Source organism: Entelurus aequoreus, linkage group LG22 (genome assembly GCF_033978785.1).
Source record: "Entelurus aequoreus isolate RoL-2023_Sb linkage group LG22, RoL_Eaeq_v1.1, whole genome shotgun sequence".
Taxonomy (NCBI): Eukaryota; Metazoa; Chordata; class Actinopteri; order Syngnathiformes; family Syngnathidae; genus Entelurus; species Entelurus aequoreus.
The window spans coordinates 42,449,501-42,468,347 of NC_084752.1; the positions used below are offsets into that span (position 1 = coordinate 42,449,501).

Here is an 18,847-nt window from a genome sequence, read left to right on the forward strand (position 1 = left end):
TGCAGTTCTGAGTGTTGCTGTGCTTTTGGAATTGGATTGCATTGTTATGGTGTTGCTGTGTATTGTTTTGTTGGATTGATTAATTTAAAAAAAAAATAATAATAATAATAATAATTATGAATAAATAAATAGATTTTTTAAAAATGAGAATCGATTTTGAATCGCACAACGTGAGAATCGCGATTCGAATTCGAATCAATTTTTTTCCACACCCCTAATATACTGTATATATAAATATACATATATATATATTTATATATATATACAACTAACGATTAATTTGATCATCGATTAATCTGTCGATTATTACTTCGATTAATCGATTAATAATCGGATGGAAGAGACAAACTACATTTCTATCCTATCCAGTATTTTATTGGAAAAAAACAGCATACTGGCACCATACTTATTTTGATTAATGTTTCTCAGCTGTTTGTAAATGTTGCAGTTTATAAATAAAGGTTTATTTAAAAAAATATATATATATTTTTTTTTAATTAAAAAAAAAACAAAAAACTCTACGCATAGCATAGATCCAACGAATCGATGACTAAATTAATCGGCAACTATTTTAATAATCGATTTTAATCGATTTAATGGATTAGTTGTTGCAGCCCTAATATATATATATATATATATATATATATATATATATATATATATATATATATATATATATATATATATATATATATATATATATATATATATATATATATATATATATAAAGGTTTATTTAAAAAAATAAACAATTTTTTTATTTTATTTTATTTTTTAAAAAAGCCTCTGCGCATGCGCATAGCATAGATCCAACGAATCGATGACTAAATTAATCGGCAACTATTTTAATAATCGATTTAATGGATTAGTTGTTGCAGCCCTAATAAATATATATATATATATATATATATATATATATATATATATATATATATATATATATATATATATATATATATATATATATATATATATATATATATATATATATATATATATATATAATAAAAATCGATTATAAAAATAGTTGCCGATTAATTTAGTCATTAATCGGCAACTATTTTAATAATCGATTTTAATCGATTTAATGGATTAGTTGTTGCAGCCCTAATATATATATATATATATATATATATATATATATATATATATATATATATATATATATATATATATATATATATATATATATATATATATGTATATATATATATATATATATATATATGTATATATATATGTGGGCTCTGTACCGAGGATGTCGTTGTGGCTTGTACAGCCCTTTGAGACACTTGTGATTTAGGGCTATATAAATAAACATTGATTGATTGATTGATTGATATATTAGGGCTGCAACAACTAATCCATTAAATCGATTAAAATCGATTATAAAAAATAGTTGCCGATTAATTTAGTCATTGCCGATTAATCGGCAACTATTTTAATAATCGATTTTAATCGATTTAATGGATTAGTTGTTGCAGCCCTAATATATATATATATATTAGGGCTGCAACAACTAATCGATTAAATCGATTATAAAAATAGTTGCCGATTAATTTAGTCATTGCCGATTAATCGGCAACTATTTTAATAATCGATTTTAATCGATTTAATGGATTAGTTGTTGCAGCCCTAATATATATATATATATATATATATATATATATATATATATATATATATATATATATATATATATATATATATATATATATATATATATTAGGGCTGCAACAACTAATCCATTAAATCGATTAAAATCGATTATAAAAATAGTTGCCGATTAATTTAGTCATCGATTCGTTGGATCTATGCTATGCGCATGCGCAGAGGCTTTTAAAAAAAAAAAAAAAAATAATTAAAACATTTTTTTTTTTTTTTAAATAAACCTTTATTTATAAACTGCAACATGTACAAACAGCTGAGAAACAATAATCAAAATAAGTATGGTGCCAGTGTGCTGTTTTTTTTCAATGAAATACCGGAAAGGATAGAAATGTAGTTTGTCTTATATATATATATATATATATATATATATATATATATATATATATATATATATATATATATATATATATATATATATATATATATTTATATATATATATATATATACAGTGGTCCCCCAGAAAATTTGTTAGTTAAGGAGGTGTCTCTCCAGAGGGACAGGGGCGTCGCCCGGGACAGGCGGACGGAGACGGGGAAGTGGCTGGGTGGGTGTAAGGAACAGTGTAATTTGGCCTGTCACCGCCATCACGTCTCCATCTCATCGCTGCCTGGGGGGGCAATAGACTACAAACTGTGGTGAAGTAGGCCGGCTTCGTCGCGTGAAGAAGCCTACAATTTTTGGTTGTGTTTTCCGCTCCATATGCTGAATGGCAATATACGATATATATCTCGATATTTTGTCCGTAAAGTAAAAACAAAACACAAAACAGTCCTAGTTACCTGAGATACTAAGTATGTCATTATTTTGACTTAGTAAATATTGACTTACTAAGACAAAATAATGACTAAGTCAAATTAATGACTTACTGTAAATAAGCGTTTGCAATACGCAATTGAAAAAGTTAAAAGTGGGGCTACATGCTGACATATGTTCAACTCATCATGCTTAATTAATTACAGCATTTGGGAAGCCTGTAGTTGATTTTTATTATGTAAATGTTATATTGTTATCAACATGTGATAGCAGGGACCCTGCCATTCAAAACTAGGATGCTACATTACTAATGAATAATGTAGCATCAAGGGTTGGAATTGGGGGTTAAATCACCAAAAATGATTCCCGGGCGTGGCCACCGCTGCTGCTCACTGCTCCTCTCACCTCCCAGGGGACGATCAAGGGTGATCAATCACAAGTGTCTCAAAGGGCTGCACAAGCCACAACGACATCCGCGGTACAAAGCCCACATAAGGGCAAGGAAAAACTCACAACCCAGTGCGACGTCGATGTGAATGACTATGAGAAACCTTGGAGAGGACCGCATATGTGGGTAACACGTTAAGGTGGTATTATTAAATAGGTGTGTAATTGTTTGGTTGTCAAATTTTAAGGTGGTATTATTAAATAGGTGTATAATTGTTTGGTTGTCAAATGTTAAGGTGGTATTATTAAATAGGTGTATAATTGTTTGGTTGTCAAATGTTAAGGTGGTATTAATTAAATAGGTGTGTAATTGTTTGGTTGTCAAATGTTAAGGTGGTATTATTAAATAGGTGTGTAATTGTTTGGTTGTCAAATGTTAAGGTGGTATTATTAAATAGGTGTATAATTGTTTGGTTGTCAAATATTAAAGTGGTATTAATTAAATAGGTGTGTAATTGTTTGGTTGTCAAATGTTAAGGTGGTATTAATTAAATAGGTGTGTAATTGTTTGGTTGTCAAATGTTAAGGTGGTATTATTAAATAGGTGTATAATTGTTTGGTTGTCAAATGTTAAGGTGGTATTATTAAATAGGTGTATAATTGTTTGGTTGTCAAATGTTAAGGTGGTATTAATTAAATAGGTGTATAATTGTTTGGTTGTCAAATGTTAAGGTGGTATTAATTAAATATGTGTATAATTGTTTGGTTGTCAAATGTTAAGGTGGTATTAATTAAATAGGTGTGTAATTGTTTGGTTGTCAAATGTTAAGGTGGTATTATTAAATAGGTGTATAATTGTTTGGTTGTCAAATGTTGAGGTGGTATTAATTAAATAGGTGTGTAATTGTTTGGTTGTCAAATGTTAAGGTGGTATTATTAAATAGGTGTATAATTGTTTGGTTGTCAAATGTTAAGGTGGTATTATTAAATAGGTGTATAGTTGTTTGGTTGTCAAATGTTAAGGTGGTATTATTAAATAGGTGTGTAATTGTTTGGTTGTCAAATGTTAAGGTGGTATTATTAAATAGGTGTATAATTGTTTGGTTGTCAAATGTTAAGGTGGTATTATTAAATAGGTGTATAATTGTTTGGTTGTCAAATGTTAAAGGCCTACTGAAATTTTTTTTTTTAAATTTAAACGGGGATAGCAGATCCATTCTATGTGTCATACTTGATCATTTCGCGATATTGCCATATTTTTGCTGAAAGGATTTAGTAGAGAACATCGACGATAAAGTTCGCAACTTTTGGTCGCTGATAAAAAGAAGCCTTGCCTGTACCGGAAGTAGCGTGACGTAGTCAGTTGTTCACCTCCTCATATTTCCCCATTGTTTTCAATGCAGCTAGAGCGATTCGGACCGAGAAAGCGACGATTACCCCATTAATTTGAGCGAGGATGAAAGATTCGTGGATGAGGAACGTGAGAGTGAAGGATTAGAGTGCAGTGCAGGACGTATCTTTTTTCGCTCTGACCGTAACTTAGGTACAAGCTGGCTCATTGGATTCCACACTCTCTCCTTTTTCTATTGTGGATCACGGATTTGTATTTTAAACCACCTCGGATACTATATCCTCTTGAAAACGAGAGTCGAGAACACGAAATGGACATTCACAGTGACTTTTATCTCCACGACAATACATCGACGAAGCTCTTTAGCTACTGAGCTAACGTGATAGCATCTGGCTCAAATGCAGATAGAAACAAAGTAAATAAACCCCTGACTGGAAGGATAGACAGAAGATCAACAATACTATTAAACCATGAACATGTAACTACACGGTTAATAATTCTCAGCCTGGCAAAGCTTAACAATGCTGTTGCTAACGACGCTGAAGCTAACTTAGCAACCGGACCTCACAGAGCTATGATAAAAACATTAGTGCCCCACCTACGCCAGCCAGCCCTCATCTGCTCATCAACACCCGTGCTCACCTGCGTTCCAGCGATCGACGGCGCGACGAAGGACTTCACCCGATCACAGATGCGGTTGGCGGCTAGCATCGGTTGGTGGCTAGCATCGGCTAGAGCGTCTGCTATCCAAATAAGTCCTCTTGTTGTGTTGCTACAGCCAGCCGCTTGTACACCGATCCCACCTACAGCTTTCTTCTTTGCAGTCTCCATTGTTCATTAAACAAATTGCAAAAGATTCACCAACACAGATGTCCAGAATACTGTGGAATTATGAAATGAAAACAGAGCTTTTTGTATTGGCCTCAATGGGGGAGCCATACCTCTGTTCTACTGGCTACGTCACGCGCATACGTCATCATCCAAAGGAGTTTTTCAACCGGAAGTTTAGCGGGAAATTTAAAATGTCACTTTATAAGTTAACCCGGCCGTATTGGCATGTGTTGCAATGTTAAGATTTCATCATTGATATATAAACTATCAGACTGCGTGGTTGGTAGTAGTGGCTTTCAGTAGGCCTTTAAGGTGGTATTATTAAATAGGTGTCGGTGTCCAGCAGGACTGATAATCAGAATTTCTGTTTTCTTAGCATTGAGTTGCAAAAAGTTAGCGCACATCCATTGTTTAATTCCATTTAGACACGCCTCCAGGTGATTGTTTAATTTCATTAAGACACGCCTCCAGGTGATTGTTTAATTTAATTAAGACACGCCTCCAGGTGGTTGTTTAATTTCATTAAGACACGCCTCCAGGTGATTGTTCAATGTAATTAAGACACGCCTCCAGGTGACTACAATTCGGCGTGTTGGTCAGCTTTAGGGGCATGTAGAGTTGGGTGTCATCAGCATAACAGTGAAAGCTAACACGTCCATCAGCATCCATCGTTAGCAATAGATCATTAGTCATTTTTGCGAGGGCTGTCTCCGTAGAGTGATTTGCCCTGAAACCGGATTGAAAAGGTTCACAGAGATTGTTAGTCACTAAGTGTTCATTTAGCTGCTGTGCAACTATTTTTTCGGTCGGTAGTTTACCATGAGGTCAGGATGGAGGTTAGGTCTTTTGAGCAGAGGATGAATAACCGCTACTGTACGGAACAAATATTTAGGATCGTTTTTGTTGAGGCGGATGAGATTTGAGTAATATTTAGCTTTAGCTAAGGTAAGCATGCGTTTATAAGTTATTAAACTATCACTCCATGCTTGATGGAAAACCTCAAGTTTAGTCGCGCGCCATTTACGTTCCAGCTTTCTACATGATCATTTATAAGCTTTAATTTCTTCTGTAAACCATGGGGTACGCCTTTTAGGGGCCTTTTTAGCTTTAGCGGTGCTACACTATCAATGGTGTCGCGCAGGGCGTCGTTAAAGTTGTTAGTGAGGTTATCAATAGAGCCGACATAATTTGGGAATGGTGCCATTACCGAAGGCAGTAGGTCAGCAAGAGTCATCGTTGAGGCAGCATTAATGTTGCGGCTGCTATAGTAGTTATTATTATTATTATTAGCTTGTTGACAATGAGTCAGAACTTTGAATTTTATAAGGTAATGATCGGACATTACTTTAGTGTACGGGAGTATCATAACTTTGGAGGTGGTGACACCCCTGACAAGCACTAGATCTATCGTATTACCGTTGCGGTGTGTGGGTTCATTTATTATTTGTGTAAAACCACAGCTATCAATTATAGTCTGGAGCGCCACGCACTGAGGGTTTGATGGGGTATTCATATGGATATTAAAGTCCCCCATTATGATTATATTGTCGGCGTGCGTCACTAGATCAGCGACGAACTCTGAGAATTCACTGATAAAGTCCGAATAGGGCCCAGGGGGGCGGTAGGGGGGCGGTAGATAACAGCCAGGTGGAGAGGCAGCGGTGTGACAGACCTCATAGTAAGCACCTCAAATGATTTATATTTATTATTTAGATTAGGGGTAAGGTTAAAGTTTTCATTGTATATTAGTGCAACCCCCCACCCCTTTTAAGGGGACGGGCAATATGCGCATTCGTATAGTTAGGAGGAGATGCCTCATTCAGCGCAAAAAATTAGTCTAGTTTGAGCCAGGTTTCGCTAAGACCAATGTCGTTAAGATTGTTGTCTCTAATGACCTCATTAACTAAGAATGTTTTGTGAGACAATGATCTTATGTTTAAAAAGCCCATATTATAGGTATTGGGCTGTTTTGAGGAATTGTTGTTAAAGTTATCCGTAGTAGTAATATTAATAATGTTGCGTTTATTTTGCGTAGTGCACTTTAAATAGTTTCAACCATATCTAGGAATTGATATGACGGGAATCTTCAGATTGTTTGCTTTGTGTTGCGATAAACTGAATGCATCATAGTTAGCCACCTCAGTAGAATGCATGTCTACCTCTGACACAGTCACTGCAGAAAAAACATTATGTGAGTTGTGAGGGCAGCACGGTGGCAGAGGGGTTAGTGCGTCTGCCTCACAATACGAAGGTCCTGAGTAGTCGTGAGTTCAATCTCGGCCTCAATCTCTGCCTTTCTGTGTGGAGTTTGCATGTTCTCCCCGTGACTGCATGGGTTCCCTCCGGGTACTCCGGCTTCCTCCCACCTCCAAAGACATGCACCTGGGGATAGGTTGATTGGCAACACTAAATGGTCCCTAGTGTGTGAATGTTGTCTGTCTATCTGTGTTGGCCCTGCGATGAGGTGGCGACTTGTCCAGGGTGTACCCCGCCTTCTGCCCACGATTGTAGCTGAGATAGGCTCCAGCGCCCCCCGCGACCCCGAATGGAATAAGCGGTAGAAAATGGATGGATGGATGGAGTTGTATATTATTCTAAGAGAATTGCTATGTGTGCAGGGATTATCCAGCCTGGCGCTGGCTAGTTCTAGCTTAACTGACTCCTCACTCGGACTAACAGACTCTGTAATTGCCTGTGACCGGGCTTGCTCTAGTGTAGTTAGTCAATGTCACCCTGGGATCCACTGGGTGTCACATGACTTTCATTGTCCAGAATGTCACCCTGGGATCCACTGGGTGTCACATGACTTTCATTGTCCAGAATGTCATCCTGGGATCCACTGGGTGTCACATGACTTTCATTGTCCAGAATGTCACCCTGGGATCCATTGGGTGTCACATGACTTTCATTGTCCAGAATGTCACCCTGGGATCCACTGGGTGTCACATGACTTTCATTGCCCAGAATGTCACCCTGGGATCCACTGGGTGTCACATGACTTTCATTGTCCAGAATGTCACCCTGGGATCCATTGGGTGTCACATGACTTTCATTGTCCAGAATGTCACCCTGGGATCCACTGGGTGTCACATGACTTTCATTGCCCAGATTGTCACCCTGGGATCCACTGGGTGTCACATGACTTTCATTGTCCAGAATGTCACCCTGGGATCCACTGGGTGTCACATGACTTTCATTGTCCAGAATGTCACCCTGGAATCCACTGGGTGTCACATGACTTTCATTGTCCAGAATGTCACCCTGGGATCCACTGGGTGTCACATGACTTTCATTGCCCAGAATGTCACCCTGGGATCCACTGGGCGTCACATGACTTTCATTGCCCAGAATGTCACCCTGGGATCCACTGGGCGTCACATGACTTTCATTGCCCAGAATGTCACCCTGGGATCCAGTGGGCGTCACATGACTTTCATTGCCCAGAATGTCACCCTGGGATCCACTGGGCGTCACATGACTTTCATTGCCCAGAATGTCACCCTGGGATCCACTGGGCGTCACATGACTTCCATTGTCCAGAATGTCACCCTGGGATCCACTGGGTGTCACATGCCTTTCATTACCCAGAATGTCACCCTGGGATCCACTGGGCGTCACATGACTTTCATTGCCCAGAATGTCACCCTGGGATCCACTGGGCGTCACATGCCTTTCATTACCCAGAATGTCACCCTGGGATCCACTGGGCGTCACATGACTTTCATTGCCCAGAATGTCACCCTGGGATCCACTGGGCGTCACATGCCTTTCATTACCCAGAATGTCACCCTGGGATCCACTGGGTGTCACATGCCTTTCATTGCCCAGAATGTCACCCTGGGATCCACTGGGCGTCACATGACTTTCATTGCCCAGAATGTCACCCTGGGATCCACTGGGCGTCACATGACTTTCATTGCCCAGAATGTCACCCTGGGATCCACTGGGCGTCACATGACTTTCATTGTCCAGAATGTCACCCTGGGATCCATTGGGCGTCACATGCCTTTCATTACCCAGAATGTCACCCTGGGATCCACTGGGTGTCACATGCCTTTCATTGCCCAGAATGTCACCCTGGGATCCACTGGGCGTCACATGACTTTCATTGCCCAGAATGTCACCCTGGGATCCACTGGGCGTCACATGACTTTCATTGCCCAGAATGTCACCCTGGGATCCACTGGGCGTCACATGACTTTCATTGCCCAGAATGTCACCCTGGGATCCACTGGGCGTCACATGACTTTCATTGCCCAGAATGTCACCCTGGGATCCACTGGGTGTCACATGACTATCATTGCCCAGAATGTCACCCTGGGATCCACTGGGTGTCACATAACTTTCATTGCCCAGAATGTCACCCTGGGATCCACTGGGTGTCACATGACTATCATTGCCTAGAATGTCACCCTGGGATCCACTAGGTGTCACATGCCTGGGTGTCAACCTCACTTCTACACTGGTGGTCATGTGCTTTGTGGACTTGGACAAAGTACTGGACCATGTCCCTCAGTCTCTGTGTCCTGTGGGTGCTTCCCTGGGTCCACTGGCTTGGTGGCCAAGAAGAAAATAGGAACTTTAATGCTTTCATGTTAGAAACTTCTTTATTTTCAACTGATTCTTTGGATCAGAACAGGTTGCTGGTCCTAGTCCTGGTTCTGGTCCTGGTGTCGCTCCAACTAACCTGTTGCTAGCATAGTCCTTTTCTGGGACCTTTCTTCCTGTAATGTGTGCGTCTTCTTCAGGTGGGGACTGAGGATGCGGTGCTGAGCGAGTCCAGACAGTCACCATGGCGACAGTGGGCGGCGGCCAGGCGTGCGGCGCCCAGGACAACTGCTCGTCCGACAGCGGCTCCAAGGACTACTGCTACTCGGCCAGGATCCGCAGCACCGTGCTGCAGGGTCTGCCTTTTGGGGGCGTGCCTACGGTCCTGGCCTTGGACTTCATGTGCTTCCTGGTCAGACCTCACCCGGGACTAAAAGCCACTCGCCAGCATTCTTCACTCATCTTGTGGTCTTCTGTCTTCAGGTCTTGCTCTTCGTCTTTTCCATCCTGCGAAAGGTGGCCTGGGACTACGGCCGTCTGGCGCTGGTCACCGACGCCGACAGGTAAAACCTTTTGGTTTTTACCCTTTCCAAAGATTTGGACTTTTCTTCTCCAGCAAGATTTGTTCTATTTAAAAGACTTTGGGAAACATACTTTTATATTTTTATTGGACTAGAAATATTCTTGACAATAATCAATATTTGATTTCAGGTTTCTTTCTTTAAAATTATATGTATATTTCTTCTATTGATTTTCTTTAATCTTCTTTTCTTACCTCAAGATCAGTGGAGATGATTAGTGCCTTGCTCAAGGGAAGGAAGGAAATTAAGAAGGAAGGAAGGCGGCAAGGAAGGAAGGAAGTTAATAAAAGGAAGGAACTTAAAGAAAGGAAGGAAGAAAGGAAATTAAGAAGGAAGCAAGGAATGTAGGTAGTTGAAGAAAGGAAGGAATAAAGTAAAGAAGGAAGGATTGAAGGAAGAAAGGAAATTAAGAAGGAAGCAAGGAATAAAGGAAGTTAAAGAAAGAAGGAATTAAGGAAAGAAGGAAGGATTGATGGAAGAAAGGAAATTAAGAAGGAAGGAAGGAAGTTAAAGAAAGGAAGGAATACGGGCAAGAAGGAAGGATTGAAGGAAGAAAGGAAATTAAGAAGGAAGGAAGGCAGCAAGGAAGGAAGGAATGAAGGAAGAAAGGAAATTAAGAAGGAAGGAAGTTAATGGAAGGAAGTAAAGAAGGAAGAAAGGAAATTAAGAAAGAAGCAAGGAAGGAACGAAGTTAAAGGAAGGAAGGAATGAAGGAAGTTAAAAAAGGAAGGAAAAAAGGAAAGAAGGAAGGATTGAAGGAAGGAAGCAGCAAAGAAGGAAGGAAGGAAGGAAGAAAGGAAATTAAGAAGGAAGGAAGTTAATGAAAGGAAGGAAGGAATAAAGATGGAATGAATGAAGGAAGAAAGGAAATTAAGAAAGAAGCAAGGAAGGAAGTTAATGGAAGGAAGGAATGAAGGAAGAAAGGAAATTAAGAAAGAAGCAATGAAGGAAGGAAGTTAAAGGAAGGAATGAAGGAAGTGAAGAAGGATGGAATTAAGTAAAGAAGGAAGGAAGGAAATTAAGAAGAAAGGAAGTATGGAAGGAAGGAAATTAAGAATGAAGGTAGGAAGCATGGAAAGAAGGAAATTAAGAAGGAAGGTAGAAAGCATGGAAGGAAGGAAATTAAGAAGGAAGGTAGGAGGCACTGAAGGAAGGAAATTAAGAAGAAAGGAAGCATGGAAGGAAGGAAATTAAGAATGAAGGTAGGAAGCATGGAAGGAAGGAAATTAAGAAGGAAGGTAGAAAGCATGGAAGGAAGGAAGTTAAGAAGGAAGGTAGGAGGCACTGAAGGAAGGAAATTAAGAAGGAAGGTAGAAAGCATGGAAGGAAGGAAATTAAGAATGAAGGTAGAAAGCATGGAAGGAAGGAAATTAAGAAGGAAGGTAGGAAGCCTGGAAGGAAGGAAATTAAGAAGGAAGGTAGGTAGCATGGAAGGAAGGAAATTAAGAAGGAAGGTAGGAAGCATGGAAGAAAGGAAATTAAGAAGGAAGGTAGGAAGCATGGAAGGAAAGAAATTAAGAAGGAAGGTAGGAATCATGGAAGGAAGGAAATTAAGAAGGAAGGTAGGTAGCATGGAAGGAAGGAAATTAAGAATGAAGGTAGGAAGCATGGAAGGAAGGAAATTAAGAAGGAAGGTAGGAAGCATGGAAGGAAGGAAATTAAGAAGGAAGGTAGAAAGCATGGAAGGAAGGAAGTTAAGAAGGAAGGTAGGAGGCACTGAAGGAAGGAAATTAAGAAGGAAGGTAGAAAGCATGGAAGGGAGGAAATTAAGAATGAAGGTAGGTAGCATGGAAGGAAGGAAATTAAGAAGGAAGGTAGAATGAAGGTAGAAAGCATGGAAGGAAGGAAGTTAAGAAGGAAGGTAGGAGGCACTGAAGGAAGGAAATTAAGAAAGAAGGTAGAATGAAGGTAGGAAGCATGGAAGGAAGGAAATTAAGAATGAAGGTAGGAAGCATGGAAGGAAGGAAATTAAGAATGAAGGTAGGAAGCATGGAAGGAAGGAAGTTAAGGCCCCCGTTTACACTAAGCCGGATAAGGTTATCCAGGGTAAATCACACCTAACCTTATCTTTGTCCACACACAACAATGCCACCTAGTACACATGCGGGGGAAGCAACATGACCTAGTACACATGCACAGGAAGCAACATGACCTAGTACACATGCACAGGAAGCAACATGACCTAGTACACATGCACAGGAAGCAACATGACCTAGTACACATGCGGGGGAAGCAACATGACCTAGTACACATGCGGGGGAAGCAACATGACCTAGTACACATGCGGGGGAAGCAACATGACCTAGTACACATGCGGGGGAAGCAACATGACCTAGTACACATGCACAGGAAGCAACATGACCTAGTACACATGCACAGGAAGCAACATGACCTAGTACACATGCGGGGGAAGCAACATGACCTAGTACACATGCGGGGGAAGCAACATGACCTAGTACACATGCGGGGGAAGCAACATGACCTAGTACACATGCACAGGAAGCAACATGACCTAGTACACATGCACAGGAAGCAACATGACCTAGTACACATGCGGGGGAAGCAACATGACCTAGTACACATGCACAGGAAGCAACATGACCTAGTACACATGCACAGGAAGCAACATGACCTAGTACACATGCAGGGGAAGCAACATGACCTAGTACACATGCACAGGAAGCAACATGACCTAGTACACATGCGGGGGAAACAACATGACCTAGTACACATGCACAGGAAGCAACATGACCTAGTACACATGCACAGGAAGCAACATGACCTAGTACACATGCACAGGAAGCAACATGACCTAGTACACATGCAGGGGAAGCAACATGACCTAGTACACATGCACAGGAAGCAACATGACCTAGTACACATGCGGGGGAAACAACATGACCTAGTACACATGCGGGGGAAGCAACATGACCTAGTACACATGCACAGGAAGCAACATGACCTAGTACACATGCGGGGGAAGCAACATGACCTAGTACACATGCGGGGGAAGCAACATGACCTAGTACACATGCACAGGAAGCAACATGACCTAGTACACATGCGGGGGAAGCAACATGACCTAGTACACATGCACAGGAAGCAACATGACCTAGTACACATGCACAGGAAGCAACATGACCTAGTACACATGCGGGGGAAGCAACATGACCTAGTACACATGCGGGGGAAGCAACATGACCTAGTACACATGCACAGGAAGCAACATGACCTAGTACACATGCACAGGAAACAACATGACCTAACAGGTATTCATGTGTGATTTCCACAAGTGTCTGCACATGTAGAAGAAGTGTCTGCACATATAGAAGAAGTGTCTGCACATGTAGAAGAAGTGTCTGCACATGTAGAAGAAGTGTCTGCACATATAGAAGAAGTGTCTGCACATGTAGAAGAAGTGTCTGCACATGTAGAAGAAGTGTCTGCACATGTAGAAGAAGTGTCTGCACATATAGAAGAAGTGTCTGCACATGTAGAAGAAGTGTCTGCACATGTAGAAGAAGTGTCTGCACATATAGAAGAAGTGTCTGCACATGTAGAAGAAGTGTCTGCACATATAGAAGAAGTGTCTGCACATGTAGAAGAAGTGTCTGCACATATAGAAGAAGTGTCTGCACATGTAGAAGAAGTGTCTGCACATGTAGAAGAAGTGTCTGCACATATAGAAGAAGTGTAAAGGATGAATGAGTCCACACAAAGCTAAGAAATAAAGGGCTGACTAACATTGTCTGAGGAGGTGAACCTTAAACACTCAATTATTATTCCTTTAAACTACTTAGTGGAGACATGGCCTTAGAAGGAAGGAAGGAAGGAAGGAAGGAAGGAAGGAAGGAAGGAAGGAAGGAAGGAAATTACGAAGGAAGGAAAAAAGCAAGGAAGGAAGGAAGCACTGAAGGTAGGAAATTAAGAAGGAAGGAAGGAGATTAAGAAGGAAGGAATGGAGTAAAGTATACTAATATATATATATATATATATATATATATATATATATATATATATATATGTATATATATATATATATATATATATATATATATATATATATATATATATATATATATATATATATATATATATATATATACAGGTATATTTATATATATATATACATATATTCATACCGTATATATATATATATATATATATATATATATATATATATATATATATATATATATATATATATATATACAGGTATATTTATATATATATATACATATATTCATACCGTATATATATATATATATATATATATATATATATATATATATATATATATATATATATATATATATATATATATATATATATATATACAGTACATATATATTTGTACCATTGAGTACATATTTTTTATAAGTATTATTGAGTACATAGATTTGAAAGTTCTACTGAGTACATAGATTTGAAAGTATTATTGAGTACATATATTTGAAAGTATTATTGAGTACATAGATTTGAAAGTATTGTTGAGTACATAGATTTGAAAGTACCATTGAGTACATATTTTTTATAAGTATTATTGAGTACATAGATTTGAAAGTACTACTGAGTACATCGATTTGAAAGTATTATTGAGTACATATATTTATAAGTATTATTGAGTACATAGATTTGAAAGTACTACTGAGTACATCGATTTGAAAGTATTATTGAGTACATATATTTGTAAGTATTATTGAGTACATAGATTTGAAAGTACTACTGAGAACCTAGGTTTTAAAGTACATGGAGTACATAGATATTTGAGTAGAAATGCAAGTATTCAAATAAAGTATGTAAATCAAGAAGTACCTCAAAGGTCTGGAACATAACTGTGAACATAGAGGGAACACTCTACTTTATTTTTGTTGTCTTTATTATATTATTATTATTATTATTATCATTATTAATATTATATTATCATTATTATTATATTATTAGTATTACTCTTATTATTATTATCTTTTTATTATTATATTGTTATCATTATTATTATTGTTGTTATTATCATTATTACTATTATGTTATTATTATTATTATTACTATAATATTATCATTATTATTATTGTTGGTATTATCATTATTACTATTATGTTATTGTTATTATTATTATTAATACTATATTATTATCATTATTATTATTGTTGGTATTATCATTATTAATTTTTTATTATCATTACTAATACTATTTTTTTATTATTATTATTATTATTATTATTATTATTATTGTTGTTGTTATTATCATTTTTAACATATATTATCATTACTATATTATTATTAGTATTAGTATATTAGTATTAGTATTATATTATTACTATCATTATTATAATAATTTTTATTGTATTATTACTATAAATATATCATCACTATTAATATTATATTATTACTATTATTATTATTTTATTAGTATCATATTATTAGTATTATTATGTTATTACTATTATGATTGTGATTATATTGTGATTATATTATAATTATTATTGTTATTATTTTATAATATAAGTGTTAATATTATTGTTATTATATAATTACTATTATTGTGTAAGTATTATTAGTATTATTATGATATCTATTGTGTATGACGGTCCACCTTCACAAAAGGAAAAGGTCTGTTCCAGGGTCAAATGTGTCCATGAGGGGTCACATGGTAACACACAAGTGCAAAAAAAGGGAACAATGTCAATAATGTTAGCATGCTAACAACTTCTTCCTATCATGAACATTTATTCAGCCGAAGACGGGACCGAGATAACTATGAGCCTGTCAGAAGGTAACCTGTGTGTGTACGTGTGTGTGTGGGTGTGTGTGTGTGTGTGTGTGTGTGTGTGTGTGTATGTGTGTGTGTGTGTCCCAGTGGCGTATTAGCCAGTTAGCTTGTGACCTGAAGACAGCTAGCTGGATGACATTAGCTCCGCCCCTGTGTGGTCATGTGACTAGGTGATAGCTAACTTGAACATTGTGTTGTGTCCTCAGTGTGGTCATGTGACTGAGTGGTCATGTGACAGAGTGGTCATGTGACAGAGTGGTCATGTGACAGTGTGGTCATGTGACAGTGTGGTCATGTGACAGTGTGGTCATGTGACAGAGTGTTCATGTGACAGTGTGGTCATGTGACAGAGTGGTCATGTGACAGTGTGGTCATGTGACAGTGTGGTCATGTGACAGTGTGGTCATGTGACAGTGTGGTCATGTGACAGAGTGGTCATGTGACAGAGTGGTCATGTGACAGTGTGGTCATGTGACTGAGTGGTCATGTGACAGTGTGGTCATGTGACAGAGTGGTCATGTGACAGAGTGGTCATGTGACAGAGCTAATATTGTGTTGTGTTCTCCCCAGTGTGGCGTCAGCGATGCATTCAGACACTCCTGATCGCTACGAACGTCTCACCTCCGTCTCCAGCTCTGTGGACCTGGAACAACGTGACAATGTCAGTTTTATCTCCTTCTTCTTCTCCTTCTTCTCCTTCTTCTTCTTCTTCTTCTCCTTATCCTTCTCCTTCTCCTTCTCCTTCTTCTTCTTCTTCTTCTCCTTCTCCTTCTTCTTCTTCTCCTTCTTCTCATTCTCCTTCTTCTCCTTCTTCTCCTTCTTCTTCTTCTTCTCCTTCTTCTTCTTCTTCTTCTTCTTCTTCTTCTTCTCCTTCTCCTTCTTCTTCTTCTTCTTCTTATTCTCCTTCTTCTTCTTCTCCTTCTTCTTCTTCTTCTCCTTCTTCTTCTTCTTCTTCTTCTCCTTCTTCTTCTTCTTCTTATTCTCCTTCTTCTTCTTCTCCTTCTCCTTCTTCTCCTTCTTCTTCTTCTTCCTCTTCTCCTTCTTCTTCTTCTCCTTCTTCTTCTTCTTCTTCTTCTTCTTCTTCTTATTCTCCTTCTTCTTCTTCTTCTTCTCCTCCTTCTTCTTCTTCTTCTTCTTCTTCTTCTTCTCCTCCTTATTCTTCCTCTTCTTCTTCTTCTTCTCCTCCTTATTCTTCTTCTTCTTCTTCTTCTGCTTCTTCTTCTCCTCCTCCTTCTTCTTCTTCTTCTTCTCCTCCTTATTCTTCCTCTTCTTCTTCTTCTCCTCCTTATTCTCCTTCTTCTTCTTCTTCTTCTTCTGCTTCTTCTTGTCCTTATTCTCCTTCTTCTTCTTCTTCTCCTAATTCTCCTTCTTCTTCTCCTTCTCCTTCTTCTTTTTCTCCTTCTTCTTCTTCTTCTCCTCCTTCTTCTTCTTTTTCTTCTTCTTCTTCTTCTTCTTCTTCTTCTCCTCCTCCTTATTCTCCTTCTTCTCCTTATTCTTCTCCTGCTTCTTCTTCTCATTCTTCTTCTTCTTCTCCTTCTTTTCCTTCTTTTCTTCTCCTCCTTATTCTCCTTCTTCTTCTTCTTCTTCTTCTCCTTCTTCCCCTTCTTTTCATTTTTCTTCTTCTTCTTCTTCTTCTTCTTCTTCTCCTTATTCTTCTTCTTCTCCTTCTTCTTCTTCTCCTCCTTATTCTCCTTTTTCTTCTTCTTCTCCTTATTCTCCTTCTTTTCTTGTCCTCCTTATTCTCGTTCTTCTTCTTCTCCTTATTCTCGTTCTTCTTCTTGTTTGCAAGATGAGAGATGTGTGTACTACATTTTGAATATACTTCTTTTCAGCAAGTTTTAATGACTTGCAGTTGAGTAAAACACTTAAAAATGTTCCTGTGGGACATTCTGACTACCAACATGTCAGCACTCTACTGCCCTAATATATGTGTGTGTGTGTGTATGTGTGTGTGTGTGTGTGTGTGTGTGTGTGTGTGTGTGTATATGTATATATTAGGGGTGTAACGGTACACAAAAATTTGGGTTCGGTACGTACCTCGGTTTCGAGGTCACGATTCGGTTCATTTTCAGGTACAGTAAGAAAACAACAAAATATAAATTTTTTGGTTATTTATTTACCAAATTTGTAAACAATGGCTTTATCCTTTTAACATTGGGAACACTATAATAATTCTGTCCACGTTAATCAACATTAAACTGCCTCAAGTTGTTGCTCAGATTAAATAAAATGACAAAACTTTTCTTCTACATATAAAAAGTGCAACATTAAACAGTTTCAAGTCAACTCATCATGCTTAATTTATTACAGCATTTGATTTTTATTATGTAAATGTTATATTTGTATCAACATGTGATAGCAGGGACCCTGCCATTCAAAACTAGGCTGCTCCATTACTAATGATTAATGTAACCGTAGCTGAAAAAATAGTACAATAGCAATAGGAGAGACTATTCATCCCTGAACACCATGGAGTTCATGTAGGCTTAATGATGCACTTACATTATTATATCAACTATCAGAGACAGAAACTCTTCATTTAACATAAAGTCCTTTTTTGCTGCTTCAACACAGCTCAATCAACACAGAAAAAGGTCAAGTGAAATAACAGACAGACAGGGCTTTGCTGTCCGTAACACACACACACACACCGCAAAATGAGCTAACGTTACGCTAAAAGCTAATTAGCCTTCACCTCAAGCCAGGACTGTGAGTGAGCTGAGCTGCAGTTTAAGTTTCTAGAAGGTCAACGGGCTCATAGTGATGTTACTAGTAGTTGACTGGGAAGTGTTTATTATCATTTGGGGAGAGTCCGCTGCCTGATGCTTACCTGCTAAACGCTAAGCAGTATATATATATATATATATATATATATATATATATATATATATATATATATATATATATATATATATATATATATATATATATATATATATATATATATGGGGGA

General features: G+C 37.9%; 1 protein-coding gene and 1 long non-coding RNA gene across 4 annotated transcripts in view; both read left to right on the forward strand.

The window, feature by feature from the left end:
* The window catches only part of LOC133639753 (CSC1-like protein 2), a 67,321-nt gene that overhangs the window by 19,246 nt on the left and 29,228 nt on the right, over positions 1 to 18,847 (forward strand). For 2 of the 3 annotated variants that reach the window (XM_062033337.1, XM_062033338.1), the window contains exons 2-4: positions 9,744 to 9,955; positions 10,027 to 10,106; positions 16,465 to 16,555. In XM_062033337.1, the coding sequence (XP_061889321.1) occupies positions 9,788 to 9,955; positions 10,027 to 10,106; positions 16,465 to 16,555 (339 nt within the window). In that variant the 5' untranslated portion in view covers positions 9,744 to 9,787. Of the gene's footprint in view, positions 1 to 9,743; positions 9,956 to 10,026; positions 10,107 to 15,858; positions 15,898 to 16,464; positions 16,556 to 18,847 lie in introns of all 3 variants that reach the window. The other variant, XM_062033339.1, reaches the window with a different exon arrangement.
* Positions 10,113 to 12,300, forward strand: LOC133639754 (uncharacterized). Its single transcript, XR_009823854.1, has 3 exons — positions 10,113 to 11,866; positions 11,950 to 12,032; positions 12,069 to 12,300. It is a non-coding gene; the product is annotated as an uncharacterized LOC133639754 (long non-coding RNA).